Genomic DNA, 18,548 nt, shown 5'->3' on the forward strand with positions numbered 1-18,548 from the left:
TTTCCATTATCAACGGCGACCCTGGAGCAATTAGGGTTAAGTGCCTTGCTCAAGGGCACATCGAAAGATGTTTCACCTTGTCGGGCTAGAGGATTCGAACTAGCGACCTTTTGGTGACTGGCCCAACAATAGAAATATAATTTATATTTCTGTGGGGCCAACGCTCTAACCTGCTAGGCTACCTGCCACCCGTAATGATTGATGAGAGCCTATGTGTCTTAGATCACCAATGACAAGTAAGTGCTAGTGGAGGATAGACGGAAGTTAAATTCAGACTGAATCCAAGATAGCCAAGGTAATAACCATTACCATTGTTATTACCAGTACAATACATCCGCAAAGCAACAATGGGAGGCATTCAAATATTTATTTCCTCATGTTTGGGAGAAAAAAATATTCAAAGAAGTTATATCGAGAAAAAAAATGTAATAATGAAGAGATAACGTGGGTCTGCCAGGTAATAGACCCACCATATTGTTCTATTATTACCCATTCCTACTTATCAAGGTCAGACAGGCCGGGCTGTATGTTACCCAGTCATCCCTGCTTCAGTTCAGCTCAGCTTGACTTCACAATGTGGCTCCTCGCCTGCCCCACTCGGGCTGTTTTACATTTGCAGTCTTGTAAGGATTTTTCCAACACAGTCATTTGGGGCTGGGATTTGTGCGGAGCTCTGTGTTCTGCACTAGCGTTGGCTTAACAACGATTCATTAAGCTCCCATCTGGTTGGCCAGGGACCTTCTCTGAAGTCTCACTTCAACAGGCGGGAACGCTGCTTCGGAACGGACCGCAGGTTTGGAGCCAAAGTGCTATGTGATTACTGCCCTATTGTGGTTCAAAGACTTAGGTTACCGCTAACTAAGGGCCGTTTGGCTTCATGCTTAGTGGTGTCACGCTAGCTTACAATATGGCTAGCAGAGGAGTATGGCTGAAGATGAGATCTAGAACTACACACACTTAAGCTCTGCTCAAATGGACTGCATGGGAGGGCTTGTTGTGTAGCTCACCTGCAGCCCATGTTTACAAGTTCAACAGATTTCTAACTGGCAAAGTATCTCAATACAAGCAGAGATGGCAAAATGAAATGAAGGCTTTACTCAAAGTTTCAACAAAACACTTGGCCTGTTACTTAAATCTCTTTACACATACACATCCATGTCCCACTCCCTCATTTGCTGATAATAATATGATCAAGTTTAGCATTTAAATGGTTTTCTTAGAAACGTTAATCAATTCATTACTGGTACGTGTCCATCTTAACCATAAACACACTACTTCAAAGGCATAATGGATATTTTTCACTTTGCTGAACACATCTCCTTTTGGCATTGTTTGACATTGAACGTTTTTGATATTTTTTTTAAGCCATTATATGGCATGCTTTTGCATAATTCTATAGAGGGGTTCTTCCTCTGGAATACTCATTATCATCATCACAGTCACAATGCTCCTCCAGTCAGGATAACATGGATCTGAAGGCGCAGAGCTTTTAGGCAGATGTAGGCTTCTATTGGAGTTTGGTCACTCTGATCTGCTTCTCCTCATGCTAAACTACTATGGCTTCATCATGGTCATCATGGCTGTGTTTCAACATAATCTCATTTCAGATGCCTCACAGGCAGTTCAAAGTTGGCTGGTTGGCTGATTCTGAACTGACCGGATGGGTGGACATCGCCGCTGCCTCAGGAGCCACACAGCACTCCCTAGCCCTAGCTATCATTCCAGTGGGCCCCTACACTGCTCTGCCCCATCTGGTACTGGTAGGACGGGTCCCGGATGGATGGGGGGGTTCCCTGTGTTGGGAAGGCCGAGAACTCCCTGTAAGGCCGGAGAGGAGACCCAGGCCCAGGCTTCCTGTGGTACAGAGGAGGATGGACCACCGGCCTGCTACCCCTGGAACCAGGAACCGGTGGAGAGGAAGACGAGATGGAGGACGACGAGGGGATGGTAGCCAGGCCTCGCTGTGCTGTGGCTGGACTGTAAATTCCTATGTCGGACTGGGGGCGTGGGGGTCCGGTGGGGGTGTGGTGGGGCACCACGGAGGTGGCGGTGGCAGTACTGGGGAAGTGAGCAGTGAAGGGCTGGTAGGGGACAGCCTCCACTGTCTGCACGCTGTACCGCGGGTAAGGCTGCACCGACGCCCACATGTTGCAGTTCAGAGAGGCGGGAGCCAGGTCGTCAGCACCCACAGCCCCGTGGCCGTTCTCTCCCTCCATCCCTCCGTACATACAGGCCTCCCTGGAGCTCATGGCCTCACCACAATAGGGGTGGGACAGCAGTGGAGGCTCGTAGGTGGGAGGAGAACGGAAGTAGTGTTCCTCTGAGACTGCTGGAAGCGCTGTGTCCAGATATGGCCGTTTACAACCCAGTTCCAAGTGCCTGGTGTTATCTGTAAAGAAATGAAGATTAAATCATCATCACTGAGTGTAAAAACTCAATGTATCACCCTGCTGACCTATGATGCTTCTTCATATTGTTTGGAACTGTGTACAAAGCCATTTATATTGTGTGATATTGATGTGTAGCACCAAAAGATGTGTTGCAAGACAACAAAGTTTTCTGAAAGACTAATGAGGACTGGCCATTTTCTGTGATTGACAGGTGTGGAGATGTTCAGGTAGGTCTGTAGCTAACCCACCTCTGTGTTTGAAGCAGTGGTAGAGCAGGCTGGGCTCTCGGCTTGGAGGGAAGGAATTGGAGATGTGTTCCTGGTGGTCTGAGTTCCCCAGGGGCACCCCACCCTCGTACTGGTAGTGGGACAGGACCTGGGGGTGACCCGACAGGTGTACCCCAGCTCCCAGCTTCCCCGTCCGGTGACCATGTGAGGAGAGGAGCCTCTGGCGAACCATGTTCTTAGAAATCACTGGGTAGTCTTTTCTACGGAGAGGAAGAAGGGAAAACAAGAACAGAAGGATTAGCGTTAATGTTAGTGTTGGGGAAGCTACTCTGAAAATATCGTTTATCAAGCTACTAATTACTTCATACTGGAAGAAGTTGAGCTACATGAAAGCTACCCTTAAGAAAAATATAGCTTACTTAACTAAATTTACTTAGAAAAAGTGGTTAATTACATCCAAACTACTTCTAAATCTGAAATGTCATAGACTACAAATTGCAAGAACAGTTCACTGTGGAGCCAGATGTTAACAGAATGTGTAATTTAACCTATTAAACACAAAAAGTGAGAATTAGGCAGGTCTGATGTAAAAAAAAAAAAAAAGTCAATTCTTGCCTACTTCACCGATATTTTATTTTTGTTAAAAAAGTTGTCTATAGTTCCAGTAGTTAGCTACACCACTACATGGTAAAACACTACCAAGATTTGAATTTAGTTCAACTACGACCAAGCTACTGCAAAATATAATGAAATCACTAGTTGAACTAAATGTAGTTCACTACTTCCCAATACTTGCGTTACAGATTCTACTTAGCAGTGAGAGAGTGAAGTATTTAAGGAAGCAAGCACAGATAAAGGAAGAAATGGAACAAGTTCCAAAAGGAACAAATGGTTCCAATGAATGATGTACTGTCCCAAAAGAAGAATTGTTTCCATGATAAAGTAAGTATTCCATATACTTTTTATTGTGTGGCACATTCCCATAAACATACGGAACATACCCCTGGAGTCTGGAGACACGCAGGTCCCCTTCATCGCTGCCACGGAAACCCTTGGCAAACGGGTTGTTCTCGATCTTCAACTGAGTTATCTGAGAAGACAGCAACATTTCTTGTCACTGCACTTGAGACTCATCATGAAATGTGCAGCTAGGTTCAGTCAAAAATAGTCTTTCTATGATTTGGAACATTTCTCCTGCAGATAGATAGTGTTTTGAAGACGCTCTCGTATTACTGACATTAGAAACGAGTCAGAACGAGTCAGACTGTGTGTGCAGCAGACGTTGAACATCAGATAGCAGGTGGACAACTACATGGGTGGCACTTATACTGTACCTTATGGTTCTGGTAGGAGGTGACAGAGATGAAGGCTGTCTCGTGAAACACGTGAGTGCAGTAGGCTGTGTTCTTAGACCCAAAGGCGTTGTTCTCGTCGGCCTTGACGATGTGGAGCCGAGGCTGGTACTTGTGCATCGAGTTCAGGATGATCTATCAGGGGGAAAGATGGAAAGTACAGGGTCAGACGAACGACAGCTGAGTCGATCACAGCACACTGTCCTCTTAGTGGCACCAGTGAATGACCAGACACCACCACAGGTTTAAGACTTTTTAAGATGTTTTTATTTATTTTTTAAGGCTAGTTTTTCCTCCTTTAAATGAATGGTTGTCCCTGGCCTAGATGTTAAATTCCAAGTGATGTAATTGTATTGACTTGAATAGACTCATAGTGTAAATGGGGTGCTTAAGATGCTCAGGTTTTCCATGGCTAGCCTTTTTAGCAGGTAGGCCTATTTTAATTACATTTACATTTACGACATTTAGCAGACGCTCTTATCCAGAGCGACTGCATACATTTCATTTCACGCATTTAAAAAAAAATTGTATTTATTTTTTGTACCCCCTCCGTGGGAATGGAATCCACAACCCTGGCATTGCACACACCATGCTCTACCAACTGAGCCACAGGGAAGACATTGCTATTGGAGTCAGCATTAGTGGGCATACAATGCCAAACTTTGTCCATACAACGTGGAAATTTGTCAATATACTGTAGTTCAATGTGTTGATACTGAAAAGTGGGCACCCCTTTGTCACACAAGAGTTGCAACTGTATAGTGCATCAATCAGCACGTATGGTGCGTGCTCAATGTTTAGGTTGGGGAGGGGGGGCTAAGTCAGCACATCGGCACCAGTCTGCTCAGAGTAGCCCAGTAGCCTAGCCACATGCTCACTGGAGTGTCAGCAGGGTTGGAGCAAGGGTTATCTCCAGTGCAGCTCTGTCAGGGCCGATGAGCATCAGGCTCTCCCCCACTCCCACCTCCCCTCCTCTCCTACATTCTAGACTCACGGCCCAGTAGTACCAGGGCATTGTCTTAACAGGCGAGCCCCTCCAGGAGGCTACCACAGAGAGGGGTTAAGACTATCAAGCACAGGCGGGCTGGTTCACCATAATTGGGGAGGATGGGCTCATAGTAATGGATGGAACAGTATAAATTGAATGGTATTGAACTCATTGAACGCATCGCTACATATTTGCCTCCAAACCCACTGGCTCCAGGTCATCTATAAGTATTTGCTAGGTAAAGCGCTGCCTTATCTCAGCTCACTGATCACCATAGCAACACCCACCCGTAGGACACGCTCCAGCAGGTATATTTCACTGGTCATCCCCAAAGCTAACACCTCCTTTGGCCGCCTTTCCTTCCAGTTCTCTGCTGCTAATGACTGGAACGAACTGCAAAAATCACTGAAGCTGGAGACTTATATCTCCCTCTCTAACTTTAAGCATCAGCTGTCAGAGCAGCTTAACGATCACAGCCAATCTGTAAATAGCACACCCAACTACCTCATCCCCATATTGTTATTTATCTTTTTGCTCTTTTGCACCCCAGTATCTCCTTGCACATCATCATCTGCACGTCTATCACTCTAATGTTAATGCTAAATTGTAATTATTTCGCCTCTATGGCCTATTTATTGTCTTACCTCCCTAATCTTCTACATTTGCACACACTGTACATAGATTTTTCTATTGTGTTATTAACTGTACGTTTGTTTATATGTAACTCTGTGTTGTTGTTTTTGTCGCACTGCTTTGCTTTATCTTGGCCAGGTCTCAGTTGTAAATGAGAGCTTGTTCTCAACTGGCCTACCTGGTTAAATAAAGATGAAATAAAAAAGGAAAAAGAACATCAAACGCATGGTTTCCATGTGTTTGATAGCATTCCATTCACTCCATTCCAGCCATTACTATGAGCCGTCCTCCCCTCAGCAGCCTCCTGTGCTATCAGGGCACAGGCAGCCGGGGTCATAGTTGCACCCTGAACAGCCCAATGCTCACATGCCTTTGCCCCCTTTTGCTGAGGCAAGGTTCAGACAGAGATAAGCAATTGGTTCATTGGCTGCCTAGAGACTGTGGTGACCTGAGGCAGATAACGGATAGAGATAAGCTACTGGTTGGTTGACTGGAGACTCTCTGGTGATGACCTTTGTCTAGTCTGCTAGTCTGGCCAGTGTCTGTCTGGAGGAAGTGCAGGAAGGAGTCTGACTCTCTCTGTGCTGTCTGGTTGCATTGAGCAGGACAAGCCTTCCTTGGATCAACCCAGAACCAAATCATGCATTCTCTCTTTGATCTTGTGGGTGAAAATGCCAGCCCCAGACAGTTTGCTAACTGGTTTATAAACCAAGACACACTGCCTCACTCAGTGACAGCTGGGAAGTGACAGCATTTCAGGAGTGATTCCTTGGACCATCTCTTGGTCAACAGTAGCATGGGTCAGTGGGAGCCCAGATCCCAGATCAGTGATAGTGTTTTTACTGCTGATGCTGAGCAGGTCAGCAGCAAAGGGAAGGGAAGGGCAGAGTTTGTGGGGGATGGTCAGAAAGGGGAAGGTCTGTCATTGATATGAGACCCCTGGGTTGAATCAAGCTGACGGCCATCCTGCTCTGGACTGGACTAGCAGCCATGCTGACCCACATACTTGCACACACAGTCATGCAGACCGCATACTCTCACATACATAAACACACTTGAAAAGACACACTCTCAAATGCACAAACAACAGAGTCTGTCATTGACTGTCATTAGCTCACTTCACAGGCTGTTTTATTTCGGCCGTGGGTCAGTTAAGAGCAGTGGTGTCAAAGTCATTTTTCACCGGGGGACGCATTCGGTCTTCAATGAGGTCCGGAGGGCTGCATTTAAAATATTTTCAATGCTCCCTGACTGTCTAGCTTTCATTTCAGTGATTATTAGCGAGCTGGATTTAACCCCCCATGGGCCGTATGCTTGACACCCCTGGTTTAGTGGGTCAGGTTGGTGGTGGATCCAGTGCTATGCAGGGCAGGGAGGAGAGGCTCTCTGGCTCCCCTGCTGGCGTGGGCTGTTCTATGGCCATCAGCAGGACTTAGTAAGACCTGGCCCCTCTCTCTCTCTCTGTCCTCATTACTCGCCCTTATCACTATCCAGGCGGCGGACTCAACCTGACAGCGGGCCCCGCCGCTGATCCCAGAGGTTATGAACCTAATGAGTTCTCCTTCTGACGGAATGGCTTTGGACAAGCCTGCTCAGAGTTCCTCTGGGCAGCACTGCCGCCACCGTCACACTTCTCACTTCCCTCTGTGGCAAGACACTCACTTTCTCTCGTATGCTTTCTCTCTCTTTCCCTCTCTTCTCTCTCTGTCACTCCCTCCTCTTCACTCCCTCTTTCACCCTCTGTTCCTTTTCCACTCTGGCCACCTTTTCTCGACTCCTTCCCCCTCTCTCCTCTCTCCCTCTTCCCCTGTTTCCCTCTCCTATCTCCCTCTCTTTCCATAAAGACAGCTTCATGACTCAGTCTCTTGTTAAAAAAACGCTCTATCCTGCTGTTGTTTTAACACCAGTCTATTGAACTCTCATCCACTGTGTAGTTTTTACTAAATGAGCCGTATCCAGTCACCTCTCTTGTTTTACATGGCCAGGAGAAGTGAGAAGCTATATTGTGTGAAATGACCCAGTGCCTTCCTGGGATGTGGATTGACCTACATTGTGAGGCCTCAGTAGCTAACCATCCCCCTCTCTCTCTCACTCTCTCTCTATTCCTTTACAGTTAATTGAGCTTAAAGTTTATAGACGTTGTTGACATTATTCAGAGCAGTCAAGCTGTTGATCAGTTGTATCAGCAGGGCCAAGTGATGTCACAGGCAGAGTACTTCGCTCTGTGACAAAGAACTAAGTGGCTTTAAGGGCCAAGTGTGAGGTCACATGGCCAAAGTACCTGTTGTTATTGGGCAATTGTCCAGCATACACCCATATTTTAGTTGTGTACTGTTACAGTTGAAGTCGGAAGTTTACATACACTTAGGTTGGAGTCATTAAAACCATTTTTTCAACCACTCCACAAATTTCTTGTTAACAAACTATAGTTTTGGCAAGTTGGTTAGGATATCTATTTTGTGCATGACACAAGTCATTTTTCCAACAATTGTTTACAGACAGATTATTTCACTTATAATTCACTGTGTCACAATTCCAGTGGGTCAGAAGTTTACATACACTATGTTGACTGTGCCTTTAAACAGCTTGGAAAATTCCCCAAAATGATGTCATGGCTTTAGAAACTTCTGATAGGCTAATTTACATAATTTGAGTCAATTGGAGGTGTACCTGTGGATGTATTTCAAGGCCTACCTTCAAACTCAGTGTCTCTTTGCTTGACATCATGGGAAAAATAAAAATAAATCAGCCAAGACCTAAAAAAAAAAAATTGTAGACCTCCACAAGTCTGGTTCATCCTTGGGAGCAATTTCCAAACGCCTGAAGGTACCACGTTCATCTGTACAAACAATAGTATGCAAGTATAAACACCATGGGACCACGCAGCCGACATACCTCTCAGGAAGGAGACGCATTCTGTCTCTTAGAGATGAACGTACTTTGGTGCGAAAAGTGCAAATCAATCCCAGAACAACAGCAAAGGACCTTGTGAAGATGCTGGAGGAAACAGGCACAAAAGTATCTATATCCACAGTAAAACGAGTCCTATATCGACATAACCTGAAAGGCCGCTCAGCAAGGAAGAAGCCACTGCTCCAAAACCGCCATAAAAAAGCCAGACTACAGTTTGCAACTACATATGGGGACAAAGATGGTACTTTTTGAAGAAATGTCCTCTGGTCTGATGAAACAAAAATAGAACTGTTTGGCCATAATGACCATCGTTATGTTTGGAGGAAAAAGGGGGAGGCTTGCAAGCCGAAGAACACCATCCCAACCGTGAAGCACGGGGGTGGCAGCATCATGTTGTGGGGGTGCTTTGCTGCAGGAGGGACTGGTAAAAATCACAAAACAGATGGCATCATGAGGCAGGAAAATTATGTGGATATATTGAAGCAACATCTCAAGACATCAGTCAGGAAGTTAAAGCTTTGTCGCAAATGCGTCTTCCAAATGGACAATGACCCCAAGCGTACTTCCAAAGTTGTGGCAAAATGGCTTAAGGACAACAAAGTCAAGGTGTTGGAGTGCCATCACAAAGCCCTGACCTCAATCCTATAGAAAATTAGTGGGCAGAACTGAAAAAGTGTGTGCGAGCAAGGAGGCCTACAAACCTGACTCAGTTACACCAGCTCTGTCAGGAGGAATGGGACAAAATTCACCCAACTTATTGTGGGAAGCTTGTGGGGGTTACCCAAAACGTTTGACCCAAGTTAGACAATTTAAAGGCAATGCTACAAAATACTAATTGAGTGTATGTAAACTTCTCACCCACTGGGAATGTGATGAAAGAAATTAAAGCTGAAATAAATCATTCTCTTACTATTATTCTGACATTTCACAATCTTAAAATAAAGTGGTGATCCTAACTGACCTAAGACGGGGAATTTTTACTAGGATTAAATGTCAGGAATTGTGAAAAACTGAGTTGAAATGTATTTGGCTAAGGTGTATGTAAACTTCCGACTTCAACTGTACATGTACTTTTAGTATATTTGATCAGTGGAGGCTCCTCAGAGGAGGAAGGGGAGGACCATCCTCCTTAGTGAATTTCTTGAAAATCTAAATAGTGAAACATTAAAGTTAGTCATTTTAGATAAAACTATACTAAATTTATTCACGCCACCAAATAATTGATTAAAGCACACTGTTTTGCAATGAAGGTCTACAGTAGCCTCTGCAGCACTCTGTAGGGCAGCACCATGGTGTAGCCGGAGGCAGGAACGCCGCCAGGGATTTTGGGCCCAATGAAAAGATACCACATTGGGCCACACCACCACAGGCCATACCAACCCTGCGCAATTGCTGTAACCACACACCTTCAGAACCCAATCAACACATTCAAAGCTTTAAATAACTCTACCTTTGCAGACTTGCAACTCTCTTGTAGTCCAATATTTACTGACAGTGAGCTGTAAAAATATAACACTGTGCAGACATGCACACAACATTCTGCATACAGTGGAATTCACTATTTCATGCAAGACTGATACCCTCTATAAAAAATTTGCTAAAGGCCATATTTTACAGTATAAATGTAATGTTAATGGTAAAATTCTTGAATGGAGAATTCTCTTATCATTAATGAATAACGTAAAATAAATATAACTTAAATATACATTAACCTCTTCAAATAAAAACATTATCATCTATAGAATAATATAACAAACAAAATAATCAAATCAGCAGCAGATTTTTGAACTAAGTATACATACCAACTAGAAAATAAGCAAGTCCAGCGTTCTAGCTAACTGACCTTCAATGGACAGCATGGCAAGACTGCAAAGCCTGTCCTGGGACATAGTAGACCTCAAATAGTTTTTAGCTTACTTAAAGCTCTCTCGCCACCAGCAACATGCAGTGTGCAAAATATACGTAAAGCAATGCACACTTCTCCAAAAATGCTTTGCAGCTGCATCTTACAAATTGGATTCAGGAGATCAAGAGGGAACAAGTTGGGGGGAAAGGGACAGCATATACAGTGTTCAGGTGTCTTATTTCATTTTGAAACTCAGGTGTAAGATCTCTGGAATACTTCATGATCAGTGGTTGGCACACAGAAGGGACTTTATCCTCACTAATATGCCCAACTGTCAGAACAGCAGAAAATGATTCTACAATTTTTGCAGTGTTGTGGAACCTAGTGTCCAAGTCACTTATGATGTCCATAGCAGTAAAAAACAGTGTTGAGAGGTCTCATCATGGAATATCTTCCTTTTCCTCTGGCGGCTGTGTTCCTTGCTAAATTGAGGTGCAACATCCATTTGCGTAGCAATCAGTGTTGCCTCAGACAGGAGAGACTCCCATCCATCTCTAAGATCCTGCATCTCTTCCTTTAAGGCTCTGATATTGGCTGCCTCTGTGTCAAGTGAGATTTTTCCTGACTGGAGAATCACATTCTTGTCCTCAATGCATTGCAGTACCTGCAATTATGCCAACTGACATGTCATTCAACACAACACAATGATCCCTCCTGTCTCAGCCTCCAGTATTTATACTGCAGTAGTTTATGTGTCGGGGGGCTAGGGTCAGTCTGTTACATCTGGAGTATTTCTCTTGTCTTATCCGGTGTCCTGTGTGTATTTAAATATGCTCTCTCTAATTCTCTCTTTCTCTCTTTCTGTCTTTCTCTCGGAGGACCTGAGCCCTAGGACCATGCCTCAGGAATACCTGGTATGATGACTCCTTGCTGTCCCCAGTCCACCTGGCCGTGCTGCTGCTCCAGTTTCAACTGTTCTGCCTGCGGCTATGGAACCCTGACCTGTTCACCGGACGTGCTTGTTGCACCCTCGACAACTACTATGATTATTATTATTTGACCATGCTGGTCATTTATGAACATTTTAACATCTTGACCATGTTCTGTTATAATATCCACCCTGCACAGCCAGAAGAGGACTGGCCACCCCTCATAGCCTGGTTCCTCTCTAGGTTTCTTCCTAGGTTTTTGGCCTTTCTAGGGAGTTTTTCCTAGGGAGTTTTTCCTAGCCACCGTGCTTCTTTCACATGCTTTGCTTGCTGTTTGGGGTTTTAGGCTGGGTTTCTGTACAGCACTTTGAGAATATCAGCTGATGTACGAAGGGCTATATAAAAATAAATTTGATTTGATTTGATTTGAATGCTGACCTCCTTTAGTTGGGAGTAGGGCTGGTTCAGGGGTATGGGGATGGGGTGACAGGGCTGCTGAGCCTGAAGCTGCATCTGTTGGGCCTGGCACCAGGCAGGGGCGGGGACAACTTATTTAGTATGAATAGCTTGCTAAAAGTTTGCCTGCATTGATTAAATGTCGGCTAAAAGAGGAGCGAAATGTAAACACTCAGAATTTTCTGTGAAGATATTAAGTAACTAATGTTCGGGGAGCAAATGGACTAAGGTAACAGGTTCATTTCCACCACTCACGGACTACACTCACCTTCCTTTGTGAAAAATTGGGTGACATATTGTCTCCCTTTCTTTTCTCTCTCCTGTCTTTCTTTTAATTTTTGGGAGCCAGATTTTTCTTTAGGGGGGAGGGTTGGGCAATACAGAGGCTCTCTGGATGTTTACTTTTTTCCAAAAACGAGAAAAGAAAAAGAACCGTTAGTTTTATTAGTACATTGTAAATAAAATATTATATTAATGATGATAGGTTAATAATTAATATTGAAAAAACACGGCACCGGAGGCCAGCTAGCTTCTGTCCTCCTCTGGGTACATTGACTTCAATACAAAACTTAAGAGGCTCGTGGTTCTCACCTCTTTACACAGTAATTATGACAACTTCCGGAGGATGTCCTCCAACCTATCAGAGCTCTTGCAGCATGAACTGACATGTTGTCCACCCAATCAAAGGATCAGAGAATGAATCTATTACTGAATCATAAGCTACAGCTAGCTAGCACTGCAGTGCAGTGCATAAAATGTGGTGAGTAGTTTCCTCAAAGAGAAAGACGATAGTTGAACAGTTTTGAACAAATTAATTTCTTCCAAAATTAAGGAGAAGCGAGAGAGAGAGAGCTATATTTGGTTGTATTTTTTATTTTTATTTCACTTAGCTAGCAAATGCAGCTAGCTAGTTTAACCTACTCAAACAGAGAAGGATGCTATGTCAGCTAGCTGGCTATCGCTATGGCTATCCAACACTGGAACTCTTCCAAGTCAAGGTAAGCTTTTGGTTTTATAAATGTATTGCCACTGCTGGTGTAACTGCTAAACTACTTTCTTACTATACACTGGGTTTACTAACGCATTAGTTCTTGTAGTTCTAGTTGACTATGACGTGACAATGATGTTGGCTGTGTGTAGCAGTTTAGCAGTCATGATATGAAGGTTTTTTCATCTGGTGTCAGACAGCTGATGTGCTGTGCACTGAAGTCCACAAGCGAAGGGAAAAGGTGTGTCACGTGTGCTATGAAAGTGAACTGTTTGCGTGTGATCAGGGGTGTATTCATTGCACCGATTCTGTTTAAAAAGGTTTCTTAAATGGAAGCAAACGGAATGAAACAGTGATAAACATACCTGAATTTGTCCAACAGAAACTGTAATTTGCAACTGTTGGACTAATGATTACACCCTAGATCAGCTAGATGCAGGCAAGACAGTATTGCATGTGTCACTGTCTGTCACCTTGATTACTCAAATATCTCTCAACCTGTGCACCTACGTCATGAAGGGTACAGGGAAAATTTGAGTATCATGTAGTACCCTAAACCGATCACTGTTACATTGAACTGGGTGAATGGAATATGAATGACAGTAATCCAATATGCTGTAATAGAAATAAGGCTGTGCTCATTAAAAATATATATATAATCCTCCCTCATCTTAAATGGCACCAACCGCCACTGATTTGAGTGAATGTTAGCCTGTGTGCTGGGATGCTGTAGGTGGGTAGACTGAGGGTCACTCACATGCCCAAAAGGGTCCAGGTGGTTGTTGGTGAGTTTTAGCTTCTGGAAAGACACCAGCTGCCTCATCCAGTGGGCTCCTGTAGCTGGGGAGTCTGGATGGACATAGAGCCTCCCTGGCATGGCCGGCTCCGCCTTGCCTGCCACCATCCTGAGTAGAAAAAGGAGGAGAAGAGAGAAGAACGAGAGTGGGAAGGAGAGAGGGAGATGAAGAGACACATTAAGGTGCAACATCATCATCCTCATAAAGACCCCTTGGCTAGCAGCAACCAACGGCCATTACTCTGCCAAGAGATGATTGCAGCCATATACAACCCAGCAGCCCTGTGATCTACCAAACCATATTGTCACAGCATGGCCAAATCTTCTAGCAGCCACACGACTCCATTCAGGCTCACTGATAGGCCACTGAGAATGAAGGATAACTTTTTACACCAAACACATGTAGCTACAGTCAGTAATCATAAAAAATTGCAGCCGTTTCAGCCCTCACACTATGGGCTATAGGAACCATTCTCCCAGACTGGAGGTGCTGGTGGTTGCTTCAACCGTAACATCACTGTTAATTACGCTCCTCCGAGGTGTCGCTGAGAGAATCCAGAACCCCACGCTGGGATTCCAGGCCCTCCCAGGCCATCCCACAAAGATCTGGAACAAATGGCTGTTAAAAAAAAATATAACATGGCTGCTGGAGAAAGCAAAGCACGGTGGGGCATTTTATGGAGGCTTTGTCTGAGTCTCAAATGGTACCCTATTCCCTACATAGTGCACTACTTCTGACTATGGGCCCTGCGATTAGGGTGCCATTTGGGACGTAGATTTTTCTTGGCGTGACTAGGGTTCTGGTTTCAGTATAATACCCTACCCTGGATATGGTTGTTTTGTCATTTGCACAGCCGACAGTGCTAATGGTTGATAACGCTCCGGTGGGCAGTGGCAGATGCAGGCTGTGGTGGCATCACTGGTCATGGCTAGAGGAATACAGTTTATGTCAAATTGACTTCAAAAGTAGATTTTGTTTTGCATTTTAGCTAACCCTAACCTTAACCTAATTCTCCTAACCTGCTGCGTAAGTTCTCCTACCCTGTTACGAAAAGTCTATTATTTTACCCCTTTTTCATGGTATCCAATTGGTAGTTACACTCCTGTACGGACTCGGGAGAGGCAAAGGTCAAGAATCCTCTGAAACACAACACCCACTTAACCCAGAAGCCAGCCACACCAATGTGTCAGAGCAAATACTGTACACCTGGTGACTGTCAGTATGCCACAGGAGTCACTAGTGCACAATGGGACAAGGACATCCCTGCCAGCCTTCCCCTAACCAGGACAACACTGGGCCCATCGGTCTCCTGGTTATGGCCGGTGTCAACAGAGCCTGGACTTGAACCCAGAATCTCTGGTGGCACAGATAGCACTGTGATGCAGTGCCTTATCCCACCACGCCACTCAGGAGGCCCTCTTTCTAGTCAATTCTGACATAAGCTGTATCCCATCTAGTCAAAACCGGCATCACCCAAAGTATAGGGTCACTGGAAGGACAGCGGGTACAGCCCAGCAGGCAGCTTGCTAATGACAATCCGCAGCTACAGTTTAGTTAGCGCAGCGGCTGAGACATGAGGCACTGCTCTTGCTGTGCTCTAAAAGAACAAAGGAGCATGCATGGCATGGCATATTATAACATGACCTCAATAACAACAAAGCTGTCTGTGGACAGACTTGTCACTAAAAATATTACAGTACTAAAGATTTCGATGATCATCATATTGTTTTTGTGTCCTCTCTCTCTCTCGTTCTGAGAAGTGGTGATTTTTCTCTGCAGCCAGGCGCTCCTTTTCACAAGAGCAATGATGAAACTGACAGTTTTCCTCATTATTCAACCACAACAGACTCAATTTAGGCCTTCCATGACTGAAGGCAGCAAGAGCCTGGACTCATACTCCAGCTCTCCATTCCATCAATGAATCTATACAAATGAACGAATTAACAGATGAGTAGGAGATGGACATCACACGTTGGTCTTGAACACAAAGAAAATGTTGTTAACCAATACACACACAAAAATAAGGGTTCCTCAAGGGTTCTTTGTGAAAGGTGATGGTTCTATGTGGAACCATACTGACCCAAAGAACCCTTCAAGACGTTAAATGGTTATTTGTAGTTTGCAGAGTCAAAAAAGGGTTCTTTCCTCTTTTAGTGATAATTAAAATGGATCATTACAATATTTTGGGGTGTGGTTTGAGCACTGCTCTTTTTGTAAAACCGAGTGTGATTACAGTTTATCTCATCTTTTTTGCTATGCCATATTGAAAATGACTATGGCCAATGACAGTGTTTTGTGAAAGACTCATGTATGGCCTTGTGTCAATTGAGAACTGTTGCTTAAGTCAGTGGTTCTCAATTCTCTCCTTAAGGACACCCTGCCATTCCAGAGCTAGCACACCTGATTAAGCTTGTCAATGAACACAAGTTTAAAACCTATAATATGGCTAACCAGAAAAAAATAACCCTGTATGGTTCTTCAAAAGGTTATTTGGAGAACTTTTGAGATTGAGAATGGTTCTATAAAAAACCTTTCTCCATATAGGTTCCATAAGGAACCATTAAGGGTTGTAATCATAACACCAAAAAGGATTCTGCTATATAGAACCTTTTATAGTGCTTTATAGGAAAGGGATCTTTATAGGAACATAAAGCTTCCATTTAGAACTGTATTAGCATGGTTCTTTATAGAACCTTCAAAAAAGGGTTCTATATAGCACAAAAAAAGGGATCCACTATGGTTACAACCCTTTTTGGTGCTGTATGATTCCACATGAAACAACGTTACATTATCCAACATGACATTTGTAAGGGGTGGGGGGGTTTAAATAAAGAATATAATGCAGAAAACATGGTAATTTGTACCCTTCCATTAATTTGGTTTGCATAATGATGTCACAGCATGTAAAGTGTTTGTTCAAGAGCCTGCCGAGGAAAGGGCCCTCTGCCTGGGATGTGTGTGTGTGTGTGTGTGTGTGTGTGTGTGTGTGTGTGTGTGTGTGTGTGTGTGTGTGTGTGTGTGTGTGTGTGTGTGTGTGTGTGTGTGTGTGTGTGTGTGTGTGTGTGTGTGTGTGTGTGTGTGTGTGTGTGTGTGTGTGTGTGTGTGTGTGTGTGTGTGTGTGTACTGCGTGTCTGTGTGTATACTGTATGTGGGAGGCAGCATCACCTCAAGCAGATAAAACTGTCTGAGAGTGTTAAATGTCTCTCTCATTTGCACCCACCGTTACTGTCTGCTCTACAGCGTTGGTGATTGTTTTCCTATGGTGAGAGGAAGGCCTCTGCTGAGTTGTGGGGGTGAAGCTGTGGGGTTGAGAAGATAATAGCTACTTTCACCTTCCTTAAGCTCACTGCTCCCTCCCCACCCTCCCTAACCTCCCCATTTCTTGACCCCCTATCCATTTCAAAACGTCCCTGACTCCTGAGGTCTAAAGCCAAGCAGCATCTGAGACAGAGACGAGTAGGTGGATTTCTCATAACAACCATTAAGGATGTTACTCATCTAAGCCCTGAGCTTAGAGAAGAACTTGAGAAATACTGCAAACTGGAAGAACCATTCTGACAAGGTTTTTGGAAGGATTTTACAATTGTCTATGTATATTTTCTTTACTGGTCTGTTGTGTGTATTGCCGTATTGTCTGTTTTTAATATGTACAGTTGAAGTCGGAAGTTTACATACACTTAGGTTGGAGTCATTAAAACTATTTTTTCAACCACTCTACAAATTTCTTGTTAACAAACTATAGTTTTGGCAAGTCGGTAAGGACATCTACTTTGTGCATGACACAAGTCATTTTTCCAACAATTGTTTACAGACAGATCATTTCACTTATAATTCACTGTATCACAATTCCAGTGGGTCAGAAGTTTACATACTAAGTTGACTGTGCCATTAAACAGCTTGGAAAATTCCCAAAAATGATGTCATGGCTTTAGAAGCTTCTGATAGGCTAATTGACATAATCTGACTCAATTGGAGGTGTACCTGTGGATGTATTTCAAGGCCTACCTTCAAACTCAGTGCCTCTTTGCTTGACATTATGGGAAAATCAAAATAAATCAGCCAAGACCTCAGAAAAAAATTGTAGACCTCCACAAGTCTGGTGCATCCTTGGGAGCAATTTTCAAACGCCTGCAGGTTCCACGTTCATCTCTACAAACAATAGTACGCAAGTATAAACACAATGGGACCACGCAGCCGTCATACCGCTCAGAAAGGAGACGCGTTCTGTCTCCTAGAGATGAACGTACTTTGGTGCGAAAAGTGCAAATCAATCCCAGAACAACAGCAAAGGACCTTGTGAAGATGCTGGAGGAAACAGGCACAAAAGTATCTATATTCACAGTAAAATGAGTCCTACATCGACATAACTTGAAAGGCCGCTCAGCAAGAAAGAAGCCACTGCTCCAAAACTGCCAAAAAGCCAGACTACGGTTTGCCACTGCACATTGGGACAAAGATTTTACTTTTTGGAGAAATGTCCTCTGGTCTGATGAAACAAAAATAGAACTGTTTGGCCATAATGACCATCGTTATGTTTGGAGGAAAAAGGGGGAGGCTTGCAAGCCCAAGAACACAATCCCAAACGTGCAGCACGGGGGTGGCAGCATCATGTTGTGGGGGTGCTTTGCTGCAGGAGGGACTGGTAGATGGCACAAAATAGATGGCTTCATGAGGAAGGAAAATTATGTGGATATATTGAAGCACCATCTCAAGGCATCAGAAGTTAAATCTTGGTCGCCAATGGGTCTTCCAAATGGATAATGACCCCAAGCATACTTCCAAAGTTGTGGCAAAATGGCTTAAGGACAACAAAGTCAAGGTATTGGAGTGGCCATCACAAAGTCCTGACCTCAATCCTGTAGAAAATTAGTGGGCAGAACTGAAAAAGTGTGTGCGAGCAAGGAGGCCTATAAACCTGACTCAGTTACAGCAGCTTTCTCAGGAGGAATGGACCAAAATTCACCCAACTTATTGTGGGGAGCTTGTGGAAGGCTACCCGAAACATTTGACCCAAGTTAAACAATTTAAA

General features: G+C 44.1%; 1 protein-coding gene across 3 annotated transcripts in view; it reads right to left on the bottom strand.

Moving 5' to 3' along the window:
• Positions 1-353: 353 nt before the first annotated feature.
• The window catches only part of LOC106612866 (T-box transcription factor TBX4), a 36,413-nt gene continuing 18,218 nt past the window's right edge, over positions 354-18,548 (bottom strand). For all 3 annotated transcript variants that reach the window (XM_014214457.2, XM_014214456.1, XM_014214455.2), the window contains exons 5-9: positions 13,480-13,627; positions 3,952-4,104; positions 3,619-3,707; positions 2,639-2,877; positions 354-2,389 (exon numbers count right to left, since the gene is read on the bottom strand). In XM_014214457.2, the coding sequence (XP_014069932.1) occupies positions 1,710-2,389; positions 2,639-2,877; positions 3,619-3,707; positions 3,952-4,104; positions 13,480-13,627 (1,309 nt within the window). In that variant the 3' untranslated portion in view covers positions 354-1,709. The remainder of the gene's footprint in view (positions 2,390-2,638; positions 2,878-3,618; positions 3,708-3,951; positions 4,105-13,479; positions 13,628-18,548) is intronic.

This window comes from Salmo salar, chromosome ssa09, assembly GCF_905237065.1.
Source record: "Salmo salar chromosome ssa09, Ssal_v3.1, whole genome shotgun sequence".
In the NCBI taxonomy this organism is placed as follows: domain Eukaryota; kingdom Metazoa; phylum Chordata; class Actinopteri; order Salmoniformes; family Salmonidae; genus Salmo; species Salmo salar.